Raw genomic sequence first — 13,102 nt, 5'->3', positions numbered from 1 at the left:
TCTTGCTTCACATTCTGTCATTCTCTGGATGTTAATTCACTTGTTTTCAAGTTATCCAAATAGGCTGTTACAACACTATCATCAGCAACTTCTACTACCATCACAAAAACACAGCTTGTCCCCTAAAACCTGCTGAATCGGAGAGCTGCACAAATGACCTTTTAACTTGACAAGATATGTTTAAATAAAATTACCTCCACACCTACCTCGTTGTACCAATAAACGAAACTATCCTGGAAAGAAGAGTTTCATGTTATAAATGACAGGGAGACTCAGACAGAAAGAGGCACAGAAGTAGAAGGAATTTCCAAGCTGCTTTTAGTCAAGCAATTTTCTTATTCATATTGCAGGATGCCCAGCCAACTGCATGAGGTCTAATTCTTCACCTCCCTGACGCTGACAACTGATTTTCTGTAACACTCGCTGTTTTCCAACCATCTTACTCAACAGCTTGTCCCTAAAACACAGGAAATATCGTTCTTTCCCTCCTCCCCCCCCCCATTCCCTAGAAGAAACATGAAAACAATCCTTAAAGGACTGTGTTCAAACACAGCCTCAAGTGCATATAAGATCCAGTCTAAAAAGCTGGTGGGGGGAGAGATGGTGGAGGGGGGAAAGGAAATAAATAAATAAAAAGTAGACTGCTCAAGTTATGGCTGTGCAAGTTGTGATTTGGCATGAGGAGGCATGTAAGGAATTAAACGGCATCACAAAAGACTCTAAGCATTCATCAGAAATAAAAATCAGCTCCTCACATTTCAATTTCCACAGCTTAACACCCTACAACTATCTATATGACAGGTGTCATTTACAGAATTTTAGCCGTGTGAGTTTCATTTAACATAGCATTTATCATGAGCTAGTGCCAAGAAGGCCCAACGCTGATGTCAAATCCGCTCAAGAAATGCCACAGTAAGACATAGTACTATTTCAAAATATGCCACAGATGGGCTTCATGAGGTTTACACATGCACACCCCTCAAACCTCAAGGTCTCTCTAAAATGTTTTACTAAAATCAATGTAAATAATATCCATAAAAGACATGCAATATTAAAATTTAAAGCAGATCACAACAGTTCTATTAACTCACTCCATGAAGTCTCTTAGGGATTTGAGAAGTGCTCCCAAGTTGGAGATGGTTTAAAGTAACTTTCACCACCAGCAGACAACTGTAACAGAGGTACACAGTCCACAGATACCTTCCTACCTTCTGCTACCCAGACTTGTTTGCTTACAGATGGGCATCAGATACAAAGAGATTACAGTGGACAGCAAACACTTCATATAATGGGCATAAAGCTCCATCGTGGAAAAAGTCAGAGCAGATACAAAGTAAAAACATACAGAAGCAAAAGATAACACTGCTTTTATTCTGATCTATTATTTGTAATTTAAGATGTCTTACCATTTTTTTGGAATCCCATTAAACACCACGCCTCAGCCGTAGCAGTAATTCCACAGCTTACACTGAGCAGCACTCACTACCTATCAAACCAAGCCGCAAGCCCAGACTTCACTCAAGAAAAGTGGAAAACCAGTGTACGTTATTCATACTCTTCACAAGCTTATTTGCATATTACTATAATCAGACTCCTTGATTTATTATATGTCTAAAATAACTGCCCTGTTTTCCAGGTGCTATTCACACAGATGTTTTTCAACATCTCTGATGTCTGTCACCCACCTCAGCCTCTTGTTTTGCTGCTACCAGCGTGGTGAATAAGAGGTTGGTTTTTGTTTTAACCACTTCTCCTTTTAGATATATTTACAACCACCAACACTGTACAATTTCCATAATGGCACGGTATCTTTAGTAATATGCTATATAACAGGTATTTTTGGCTAAGCACTTTGCACTCGTGCCCCCTCAACTCATTCTCCAGACAGATACACGTACATTAACTGATAGAAGAGAGCTATTCAGTTAGGCAAGTATTACCTTTCCCACAAGATGCAGAGGCCTATGGCTTTTCTGCTCAGGCAAAAGACAAACCGCTCCACTTCTTGTACTAACATACAAACTTACCACCTAGTTACAAAAATCAGCACAAATTGCAAAGATGGCAATATCCACTATTTCTCAGACTCACAACATTGAAAGGACACATTCCAAAGTCATTTTGAGAATCAGCACTGTACGTTCAGTAAACACACAATATTTGTAAGTTCTTCACTCAAATCGAAACAAACTAGTGTGCCTTGAATTGACAGTAGGCTGCTCACTAGTAAATGGCTTTGCCTACTCTGTTTGGGAAAGAGACTAAAATTTTCTCTTCGGAAATTGACTCAAGAATACAAATTCAGCACCTCAAGAAGACTGAGATTGCTCTATCACACAGTTGGTACACAAGGACAAGCCCTCATTCTGCTTTCAAAAGTCACACATAACCTAAAGGCTATCTGTCATGATCCCTCCGTGTTTAACAGGTTCAGCCCCAGCTACTCAGTTTTCATGACGATGATCCAACAGGCAGCCTACTTAACCCCAACACTTCAGAACTGGACAAGCCTAGGGCACGTCTTCACAAACCTCAGCCTCTTAGTATTCCTGCCCCCAGCACAAAATGCAGGGCCACCACCAGCTGTCAATGCACTGAGCCGTGAGAGAACTGCTACCTGCCCTCCACTGCTGGACAGACCGGGGCAGTCAGTCTCAAACCCTCAACTCCATCAGGGAAACTTGGAATCCAACACCAACAAGCAAGTAAATACATTTCCCAAACTTCTCTCTCCTAAGCCACTCTGAAGCAAAATTTACTTCATTCTAGGTAGTAAGGACTTCTTCAACTCTGAAGTGCAAATTGAAACCGCTTTCTTCACTGAATACAGTGAATCTATTTATACTAACATCAAAATACAAAACCTCACAGAAATTTTTGCAACGTTTATTCTAATATTTCACCAAAAAGATTGGCCAAAACAACAGAAAATAGCATCTAGTAATGTAATATCTAATGAATCGTATCAACCTCCCAGTAAGTTGCCTAACAATTTTCTTTCAAAAAACACATAAAAAAAGGAGAGGGCCATCAGCTTGCTTATTGCTATTTTCCAACATAATCCCAACATAATATGACAGATGGCATACAGATACAAAAGAACAGTACTTCACAATACAGGAAATAGTATTTATGTAAATATCAGTTTGAAAATTGAAAGGAACAAACTCAAAGCACTTTGATAATCACGGCACGCAGACTGAAATTAGCATCTTCAAACAAAACCATCTCAGCTTTCCCTAAAATCTGTTGCAACAGCAATTTAATGGCCATGGTTTGATCTTCTAAACGTACAGCTTTAAACACCTGGTACAACCTACAGTATAAATCAACTTTGCTAAACTAGCAGCCAGCTTAAGAACAGATAGAAAGCCCAAGAGTTATTTCCAAGAACTCCCACAGAGTTCACACAAATTCAAGCAGTAAATTCATAACTACATTACAAAGTATCCTAATATCAACATTCATAACTACTTATAACACTTTTTAACTTTAAGGGAAAAACACATGCTTGATTTATGAGTTCAGCACAAAACCAGCTTTGACAGTATACATAACCAAGACACGCAGGCTAACAAAGCCCCAAATCTACTAACTTCCATCCTTCACCCTGAAATTCATTGAACATAACACACCTTCACAATGGTAACAGCAGGCCAACAGTACAAAAAAAGACAAGCACGTGTATTTCAAACTGAAAGGTCATTAAGAGTAGATATTGCAATGACACCCACTAGGAAATAAGATACAAAAAAGTGAGCACATGTAGAATTATGTTTAGAGCATATTGCTGTAAATTTGATAGAACTTGTCAGTTGTATTTAGAAACCAGAAAATCAAAATTTCTTATCAAAACAGGCAAAATTCATTTACAAGAACACATTAGTTTAGTCACTTCAAGAAAAAAAAAAAATAAATTGCTAGACTAACCTTTGAAAGCCCTTATGGGAAGAAACATACCCAAATTCAATATTCAGTCCTTGCATGTGCCATTACCCAATCCACAGCTTTACTTCACAAAGCACGACAAGTCCAAGAACTGAAAATTCCAGATAAGAGCTGCAGGGGACCGGTTTGGGCAGGGCTTGAAGTGGTGATGGAGCACCTGGTGCAGGGCTGTGTCTGCCCAGGGAGCACAGGCAGATTGTTTGCATCTGTGCTCCCCAGCTGACCAGGAGGGGTGGCACAGGTGGAGCCCCTGGGCTCATTATAAGAGCCAGCCACTGAAGGGAGAGCATCCCTTGGACCTGGGCTGTTGCTAAGGAGTGCTGCACGGCCAGGAGCCCCTTCATCAGCTGGGTGAGTGCTGTTATTCTTTCTGAACAGGACTATTGCTCTACCTGTAAATACTTTCCCTAGTATCACCAAAAGCCTGTTAGAAGCAATTGGTTTTGTTTTTTTTGGTTTTTTTTTTTTGGTTTTTTTTTTTGGGGGGGGGGGGGGGAATGGGAGCAGAACACGGGTACTGAACAAAACTTACAGAACTTTGCTTACTAACCAATGTGTTAATTTCAGGTGCACAGTTAAAGGGAAAAACAGAATGTGTGGGGGGAAAAAAAGCCCACTAAAACAGGCCATGAGGGTTTGGCATGTACTTTCTACTGAACATTTGTTACAAAGCATGGCAGATAAAACTCATCTGTTTTCTTCTCCAATGAAATAACGTGCTGAATATAAGTGGGTAAGACTTCATTTGTTCAAGTACTGACTGGAGGTCTTGCTGTACATCCCCACAGTGGTACACCACTTCCTCCTTAACAACTACAGTGCTAAGCCACAAAGATTAATGGCTGCAAACTCCAATCAAACACAAGCAGTAGAAAACAAGTGTCAGCAAACTTATTAGCAGCAAGATGCAGGAGACTGTTACCCTGAATTACAATTCTTATTCAATCTTATTTAATGGCATTCAATTACTACTATCAGAAAACCAGCTGTAGGAGGGAACTACAAAAACACAACTTGTAACTAACGGTGATACAAGACTTACTTCTTAATGGCAACTTGTGTTTCATAAGTTTTAGTCTGTCTACATGCAGTGTTACTATTATAACTCCTGTTACTGCTGATAAAATGGCTCACCCTATTACCACAACTACTCAATAAAAAATCAATTCCACTCTTTCCAAGCCCCTGTTTGAACTCGTGACCCTATTAAATGAATTAAATTTGCTTTCTCGGCAAAAAGCAGGTGGAAGTAGTGACATAAATCCTTCACCAACCTTAGCAGGTACTCTGACTCCCAGAAGAAAACTCAGAGGATTGATCCTATGCTTTGATTAACCCACAAAACACACCAACCTCCCAGCAAGTACTCCATAAGCCTTGAGCACAGAGAGGTGCTGTAGAAGTTTATGCAACCATTTCATATAGTTGCAACCCAGGAAGGTACAGTGTGTGCCAAACTACTGCCTGACAATTTTATTTGAGAAAATTCAGCTTCAAGATGCATAAGCAGTGCTCTTCTTTTTAATACTTTTTACTTTTTAATACTTTCAGCATAGTGACCTTTTGTTAAGGTGATATGTATCTCAAGTCAAGAGATCAAAGATCATTCTAGAACTTCAATAAGTATATAAGGTATTGACAGTTCACAGAAACAGAAGTTTCCTGTTTTGGGCCTCAAGCTGTCATAATTACAGAAATTGCAACTTCTATGTTAATGGATGTTCCATTCTCTTCTTTGCCCTACTAGAAGATGATGTTAAAGATACAATGACTTGGTTTGGCTTTACAGGACCAGGTAAAATAAACAGACACGTGGAAAATAACAAAGAAACCAACCAACCCGTGGACTATAATAAAGCTACTGAGAAACAGGTAATTCTCACCATTATGTTTATTTAAATACAGCTATCTGCAGGTCTGAAAGCAGGTAGTTCTAATACTAGAAGGATGGAATACTTCAGAACAGGAATAAAAATACTTTTCCTAGCCTTTCCCCTCCAAATACGAGAAAGGTATTTCTATGTACAAGACTCAATATCCACAGCAACCTGAGGGCCATGAAGTGAGGGGAAACAGGAAGTTCCTTCTTCCTCTTCAGAAGACAAAGCATAATAATCTTGAAAGACTAAGAAATGCAGGTCCTGTTTGAAGAATCTGGAGAACACAGCACACACACCTTCTGCAAGCCAGACAGGACACAGCTTTTCACCCAGCTGTGCATGCTGCTTTGCTCCCTTGGGCCTTCCCACCACCCTGAATCTGGTCCTGCCAGATATCCAGTGGCCAAAAAGCAGTCGTCTGGGAATTCCTCCTGACTCTTTCAAAACAGTGGGTTCAGGCACAAGCATTCCATTACTCTAGAAAGTTCAATGCATTAAGTGAAAAACTGATTTCATTTTCAAGAGTTCCGACCATTAGAAACAAGGTAGAGATAAGCCCAAAATAGACTTGCTCAGAAAAAGCTCAAAGAAAGCGGAAAGGCCAATGCAGTGCTGGAACTTACACTGGTATACCAGTAATAAACCAAGCAAGTCACACCAGTGCTTAAAAGGGTATTTGTCGTTTACTTCATCATAACCAGACACTTTCTTTAGGGCAGTCCTGATCAAAAATAATGCAGGAACATGAAAATCTTGTAAGTACAGAGCACTGTCCTGTTAAGTCATTCCTGCTTTTCATGGAAGACACATAAATCGATACAGACTGTAAACATGTTTTTATAGCAACAAGTGCATCAAATAATCAGATTTTATAGAACTACTTTGTTGCAGTTTACACTGAGAACTCAGTATCAGAATACAGCATTAGTACACAAATACAAACAGTATACAATTTAACCTATGATTAACATTGTATCAAATCCCACAAAAATCTCTTCTGAAATAAAAATGCATATTTACCACCTCCTTAAGAAGTACACAGAGAAGTAACTGTGATTTCTACAGTAATGAGAAGAGCTACCTGGTAAGCAACGTTATTTGATATTAGTAGTAACAGAAGCAGATTGAACTGTCTGATTTGTGCACTTTAATCTTTCCAAAGATATACACTGATATTCTTATTTAAAGTAAAGTAATCACAGAACAGGTACTGAACTAACTGTTATACTATGCAGGTGACAACCATTCTTTAAGTTTCTTCTTGCAAATTATTTTCCTATTTCTGGATAGTGCCTATTGATAAATACATCACAAGGCAGCTGGCTGACTGGGGAGCTGGGAGACAGAATTACCCCAAGAGAAACTTTAAAAGGAACACTGATTGTTGAAAAATATTGAATGAAAAAGCTTTTCTTTTTTTTTTAATCCAAACAAGTAGCTTTTCATCTTTCACTGCTGCAGTTCTGTTTACTACATATTTGCTTTATTTCCTAGTGACTAATCACAAAATTTTAAGCTGATGTGCACTGATATGCTGTTGTATCACAGACTTTAGAGAGCCATAGCAATTCATTGAACATTTTCTGTTGCTAAAGTAACTGAGCTCTCTAAGTATCAATCACAATTTCTACAATAAACCACCAATATTTAAGGAACATTTTTCACTTCATAAGTAGAAATCAAATGAGTTGTGACCACCCCAGCTCTCTGACTATGGCCTGTCAGTCCCAACATGTAAGAGATTACCTGTTCCATTATTCTGAAGCTGCTATGTCATTATTAATGGAGGCAGAGATAAAACACATTTACCTTAGTGCTGAACTTCAAATTCTCTAAAAAACTGACCCACGCCTCTGCTTTTTGCAACAATCTATGTACCTGACAATAAAATAACCTCAAAGCACCAAATGGGTTTGTCTACTGACAAATACAGGCCAATGCAATTCCTGCGAGCCCTGATTGCTGCGCTGCCTATCATCTAGCAGATCAAACTCAGATCTCAGTCATACGCTGAGCCCCTGCCAGGAGGCCTCAAGAATATCCACGATAAGACCTTCTGTCAACAATGGAACATTAACAGATTACAGTAGAACTAGTCAATCTTCTGGAAGATTTTCTGACTTTCTGGAACATTACTTCTCCCACGCATCTCCAAGCAATTACCTGCACATCTTCACTACATCCAAGCTTTTTAAAAATATGTAATTTAGACTTAATTGGGTACACTGATTTTTGGAATTACTATTATTGGAAACAAAATCCCCAGTGATGTTAATTGTATTATCTATTTCTACTCTTGCAGAAGGAAAACAAAACAGCTTTGGATATTTATCTCAATGAAGAGTTTATGCAGTTCCAGCACAGAGAATGTGGGGTGAGTTCTCCATCAGATTTGTTACAAGGACGCTCATGTCACTAAATCCCTCAAGTTGGACTCCTCTGCAACAACGTCACCTTGCAGTCTCTGCCAACTCCAAAGGCCAATGCCATCACCTAGCTACGATCATCTGCTTCCCATTTGTTTAAAATCTTTATTTTTCCAATCTGTGATCCCATACAGCACCTCACAGTCAGCACCACAGCACAGTTTCTGCCGTCCATTCTCACCTCCCTCTTACAGCTCTGTGTTGCAGTGATGCTTGGACAAATTGCCAACAACCGCGGAGTGCTGTACAGCAGCCAGAACCCAGTGGGCTGACCAACCAAGCCTCACTCCCTGCTTTCCCTCACCAACTGGCTGCCCTCAGCTCAGGCTGTCCTTATGGGCTGCATGCCGGCTGTGGGAAGAACCCTCTCTTTTCATTCTCTGCATAAAACACCACGGAATCTTGCTCTGCAGTTTTTACTGAAAACAATAAAAGTGGAGCTGTTCAATACAGATTTTATAGTCTTTGGTTTACAAGAAGGGAATAAAAAAGGTCACGGGAAGAGCAAATCAACAAGCTAAATCCACCTCTTCCTATCCAGTTCTGCCTTTCATGCTCCGCTTCCAGAAAAAGATCCCTTCCCTTTTTCTTAAAACAGCACAAATTTAAATGCAAGTATGTCCGTTTATGACAATAATACTTCACTGCGTTTCTCTTACAGAACGTAAGTTAAGCTAAGTCACGCTGAAACGTTATTAATTGCATCCCTGTGTTTGGTGAATGACCCCAGATCCGCAGCGATGTCTCACCAGCGGTCGGTCGGCGCCCCAGCAGCCCGCCCGGCACACCGCCGGCGCTCCCCACACGCACACCTCTTCCCCTCGTCTCGCCCACCCAGGCACGGCCGGTCCCCCCGCCCCCAGCCGCCACACGAGCGCTCTCGGGGACGGAATGCACAAACGCCGGCAGCCCTCGCACTCGGCTCAGCACCGACACCGCAAATCCACGACGTTACGACCCTCGGCCGTTACTGATCCCGTTTTGCATAGGGGGACGCTCTTCCATTCGGCCACGCGATCGCGACCCGAGCGCGTGTCGCCGTGCCGAGCGCTAAGGAGCGCAGCCGCCGAACGTACAGCACAGCGCTGCCTCCTGGGCTCGTCGCGGCGCCTCGCAGCCGTTAGCCGCCGTTAGCAGCCGCACGAGGGGCACGAGGCGGCACGGCCCGCTCCCTCAGCGCCCGCTCCCCCGCCCTCAGACTCCCCGGGCCCGCTGCGGCGCCGAGCGGGGGAGGACACTCGGCTGCCCGCCCGCCGCCTCAGCACCGCGTCGCGCGGACGGCGACCGTTATGCGCCCCGCCCCGCCGCACCTGGATGTAGTTGGTCTCGCAGTACTCGGCCACCCGCTCCAGGTTCGTGTAGCTGTCGAACAGGGCCCGGCGCCCCCCCGGGATCTCCTCCTCCAGCAGCATTTGCAGCTCCGCCATCTTCACATCCTCTCACCCCGACCGTCCGACCGTCCGCCGCACGCCCGCCCTCCCTCACGCCCTCCCGCCGCGCCGCTCCTCCGCGCCGCTCCCCGCCGCCGGGCCCGGCCTCGCGCCGCGGGCAGGGAGCGCGCCAGACCCCCTCCGCGCCGGGGGCGGGGCGCGGCCGGCGGCTGCTCCTGCGCATGCGCGCACTCCCCCGGCCGCCCTCCTCCCGTCCCCGCGCGCCCACTTCCGGCCCGGAGGAGCGGGGCCGGGGGCCGCAGGTCGGGCTGGGGGTCGGAGCTCCTGCCGCGCGCCTGCCGAGTGCCGTTCTCGCGCTTCCAGCAGCCTGTGCCTCCTGACCCCAGCGTCTGTAAAGCAGGAGTTCCGCATCCAAACATGCGGGTTGTGCTGTAGTTAAGGAATAAAGCCTAGGCGTCGGTCCTCCTGCTCTTTGTTAACGCGCCTTTCGAGAGATACGGTCTGAGCCCCTGCTGCAAAGAAAGAAAAGCCAACCAACATCAACCTGCAAAGTGATGCTTGGCAGCACGGGGCTCACATCTACAAAAATGGCCTCCTGCTGGTGAATGCCACCTCCACCGTCGGGTACCAGGCCCCATCTCCCTCCTGCCCCCATCACACCGCCTATCACAGCAGTTGCTCACACCCACGCTCCCGTGGGCCAGGCTGAGGCTTCCCTTCTCCCTTCATTTACTGCTCAGGTATCAAACCAAGCTGTCATTTAGGCAGCTCCCCTATGATCTTCCTCTTGGCAAAACAGGAAAGCTGTCAAGATACAAAGAGGAAGGTTCTCCAAAGATGCTGCTCAGAGTTTGCAGTTCAGTCGGAGACAACCAGGCTGAGGGAAGGGGAGAGCTGCCAACGCTGTGCTCCTGGTGCTGTCGGGGCCTGGCTTCACCAGAAACGTGTGAGCTCCCATCTGCTCACAGATCAGCATCAGCAGGAGTCACAGGAGCTCCCATTGCAGCCCAGGCACCCCCTGACCCCACAGTGAACCCTGCCAGTGACTTCTAGGATATGAGAAAAGGCCTCATTTGAAGTACGTGTACACAGCTGCCCAGCAGAGCAGCTGGACTAACCTGCCCGCATAATTAGCTGCTTGTTATCACAGCATGTTTACAGTTTAATAGGGTACTCTTTCATGGATTTAAATTTAAATACGAAGCGCCCTCTTGGCAGAATAATGGTTATCCTATAATTCTCTGTACACGTACTGAAAATGATTAGAAGCAGCATTTAAATTAGACCAACCAAATCCAACTACCACTCTCCTAGATTTACATAATCGACTTCCCATCTGCCAAGTGATGTGCTAAACTAATTTTAAGTTTTTACACTCTCTGAGCCTCAATTACAGTATTCCACGTTAACTTCTCCAATTTTTAAAAATTCTTTTGTGCAATATTTTCCCTTGGTACAACAGCTTCAAGACTAGGAAGCAAATGTATTTTCCACTTAAGCACACTGGGAAAACAGTCCCTAGGAAAAAGAAAGGTAAGCATTTAGCTTACTCCAAGCTCCCTCACACACATCAGATTTTTACCTCTGCCCATCACCCAAGGGAGTCCCTGTGCACAAAAACTTGCCCAGACAAGCAAATCATTTGGTCATGTGCAATCTCATAGCTGGGCACTTTGTGTGTCCTACATACTACAGTCTGAATTACTAATTCTTAATTAGAGAGAAGTAATAACGGGATAGCTTGGAGGCCGCTATTTTTGGCACCATGGGAAGGCATTGCAATCAAAAGTCTCTTCTGTTTTCTTTGCTAAACGTGCTATACGGAAGACAGAATGGCACAATCCCTAATCCCATTTGGACAGATGACCTGGTCGGACCTCTGACAAATCATGCTGCAGGATTTCACTTAATTTGTGTAAGGAGCTCTGATACAGTTTTATGATGTTTTCATTTCTGAACATTTTTCCTTCACAAAAAACCCCACAATTTTCATGTTTTGTAAACAGCAGAAACAAAAGCCTCAAATCCCTGCACCACTGTATCACATGGAGCCAAGCAGATCTGCAGCTGCACAAAGGGCAAAGCACTTTGACACCAAACAGGTGGTCATGTGTACTGACCATATAAATAGGCCCATGCCCTTTAGCTGGCAGGTAGCATTTACTGCAGGGATGGGGGAAAGAGCGAAAACAGGAGGAATGAAAAAAATAATCTGTAACTGAAATATGTACTTTGTTGCCCTCTCAATAAAAACATAGTTGTGCCATCCTGGCTAGTTTAGATAGTGTTGATCTGCCTCTGGCTGGATGCAGATCTTTACTAGCCTCACAATGCAGAGCACCCAAAGGGAACAGCGGCACATTTATCACTCCAGGCTATGCCACAACCTCAAGGTGGCCTGGTACAGAATGAGGCTCATACATCCAGTGCCTGCAACAAATACTGTTGGGATCCTGTGGCATCTTAAGCACTCAGCTGCCAGCCCTTGCTGTGAAACAGTGAAGAACCCACACAACCTACAGCTGCACATTCTCCTCCAATTCCCCAGGCATTCAGCAATTTGCTGGGCAATCAAGATCGTAACCACAGATAACCTTTCTACTCATGATAAACAGCTGCTGGGTAAAGTTCCTACTGTTCACAGGGCACAAGTTACCTGTGGGGTAGTTCACATCTTATGGAAGTGTTTGCACTAACATCGCTATTTCAGAAACAGACAGAGGCAGTGTGTGACTGACATCCATCACCACACAGCACCTCCAGAGAGGCACAGGACATGTTGCAGACACTCTTGTCTTTCTGTTCTATGACTCGCCTCATTCTAAATATCAAGCTTTTTTTTCCCTAGGAATTCAAGTTTTCTCTTGAACGTTATTTTAACAATAGCATTGTGTGAGAAGGATGGGAGGCAGTACATGGGAAGAAACTCTCCAAGGCAGGAAGAGGTCAAGCTAAAGAGGAAAAATAATGATCTCTTCCTAACATTTCAGCTTTAAAAGAACACAGGCAACAAATGGTCTCAAAGACAAGCCAGCACAAAGCACAGCTGATCATCAGGTTCCCTTTCAAGGTTCAAAGAACAAAGCACTCAGAGAAGGAGGGAAAGAAAAAAACGTACCAATTTGTTTTTCTTTCCTGCTCGTATTCCTTCTCAAAGACACCAAGCCAATTTTCAGTCCCTTTCCATCCTGTCCTGACCCCTGTGGCATTCCCCTGGTCCATCTGACATGACAACTGAGAAGATAGACCCTACAGGGCTGATTATACAGTTAATGTTCCACTGCAGTTCATGGGAAAAATCACCCTCTCTCAGCTATTGTTTCAAGCTTGCTACAGACTCAATCAGATCTTACTGGCCTACTTATGCTCTCCTCATACTTGCAAGTTTCCTCTTCAGCTACAATAGTTAGAAACATTCTCGGACGTTTCAGTTTCTTCCTGGTTTTAATTAAAGTTC

The 13,102-nt window shown here is 43.8% G+C and overlaps 1 protein-coding gene across 14 annotated transcripts in view; it reads right to left on the bottom strand.

The window, feature by feature from the left end:
* ABI2 (abl interactor 2) overlaps nt 1-9,747 on the bottom strand; it is a 56,045-nt gene extending 46,298 nt beyond the window's left edge. For 6 of the 14 annotated variants that reach the window (XM_052674706.1, XM_052674709.1, XM_052674710.1 and 3 more), the window contains exon 1: nt 9,565-9,746. In XM_052674706.1, the coding sequence (XP_052530666.1) occupies nt 9,565-9,681 (117 nt within the window). In that variant the 5' untranslated portion in view covers nt 9,682-9,746. Of the gene's footprint in view, nt 1-9,564 lie in introns of all 14 variants that reach the window. The other 8 variants (XM_052674713.1, XM_052674716.1, XM_052674715.1 and 5 more) reach the window with 3 other exon arrangements.
* Nucleotides 9,748-13,102: the final 3,355 nt, after the last annotated feature.

Source organism: Tympanuchus pallidicinctus, unplaced genomic scaffold (assembly GCF_026119805.1).
Source record: "Tympanuchus pallidicinctus isolate F22 unplaced genomic scaffold, pur_lepc_1.0 scaffold15, whole genome shotgun sequence".
Classification (NCBI taxonomy): domain Eukaryota; kingdom Metazoa; phylum Chordata; class Aves; order Galliformes; family Phasianidae; genus Tympanuchus; species Tympanuchus pallidicinctus.
Note: the sequence above shows the minus strand (reverse complement) of the source record. Positions and strands in the feature narration are given on the sequence as shown.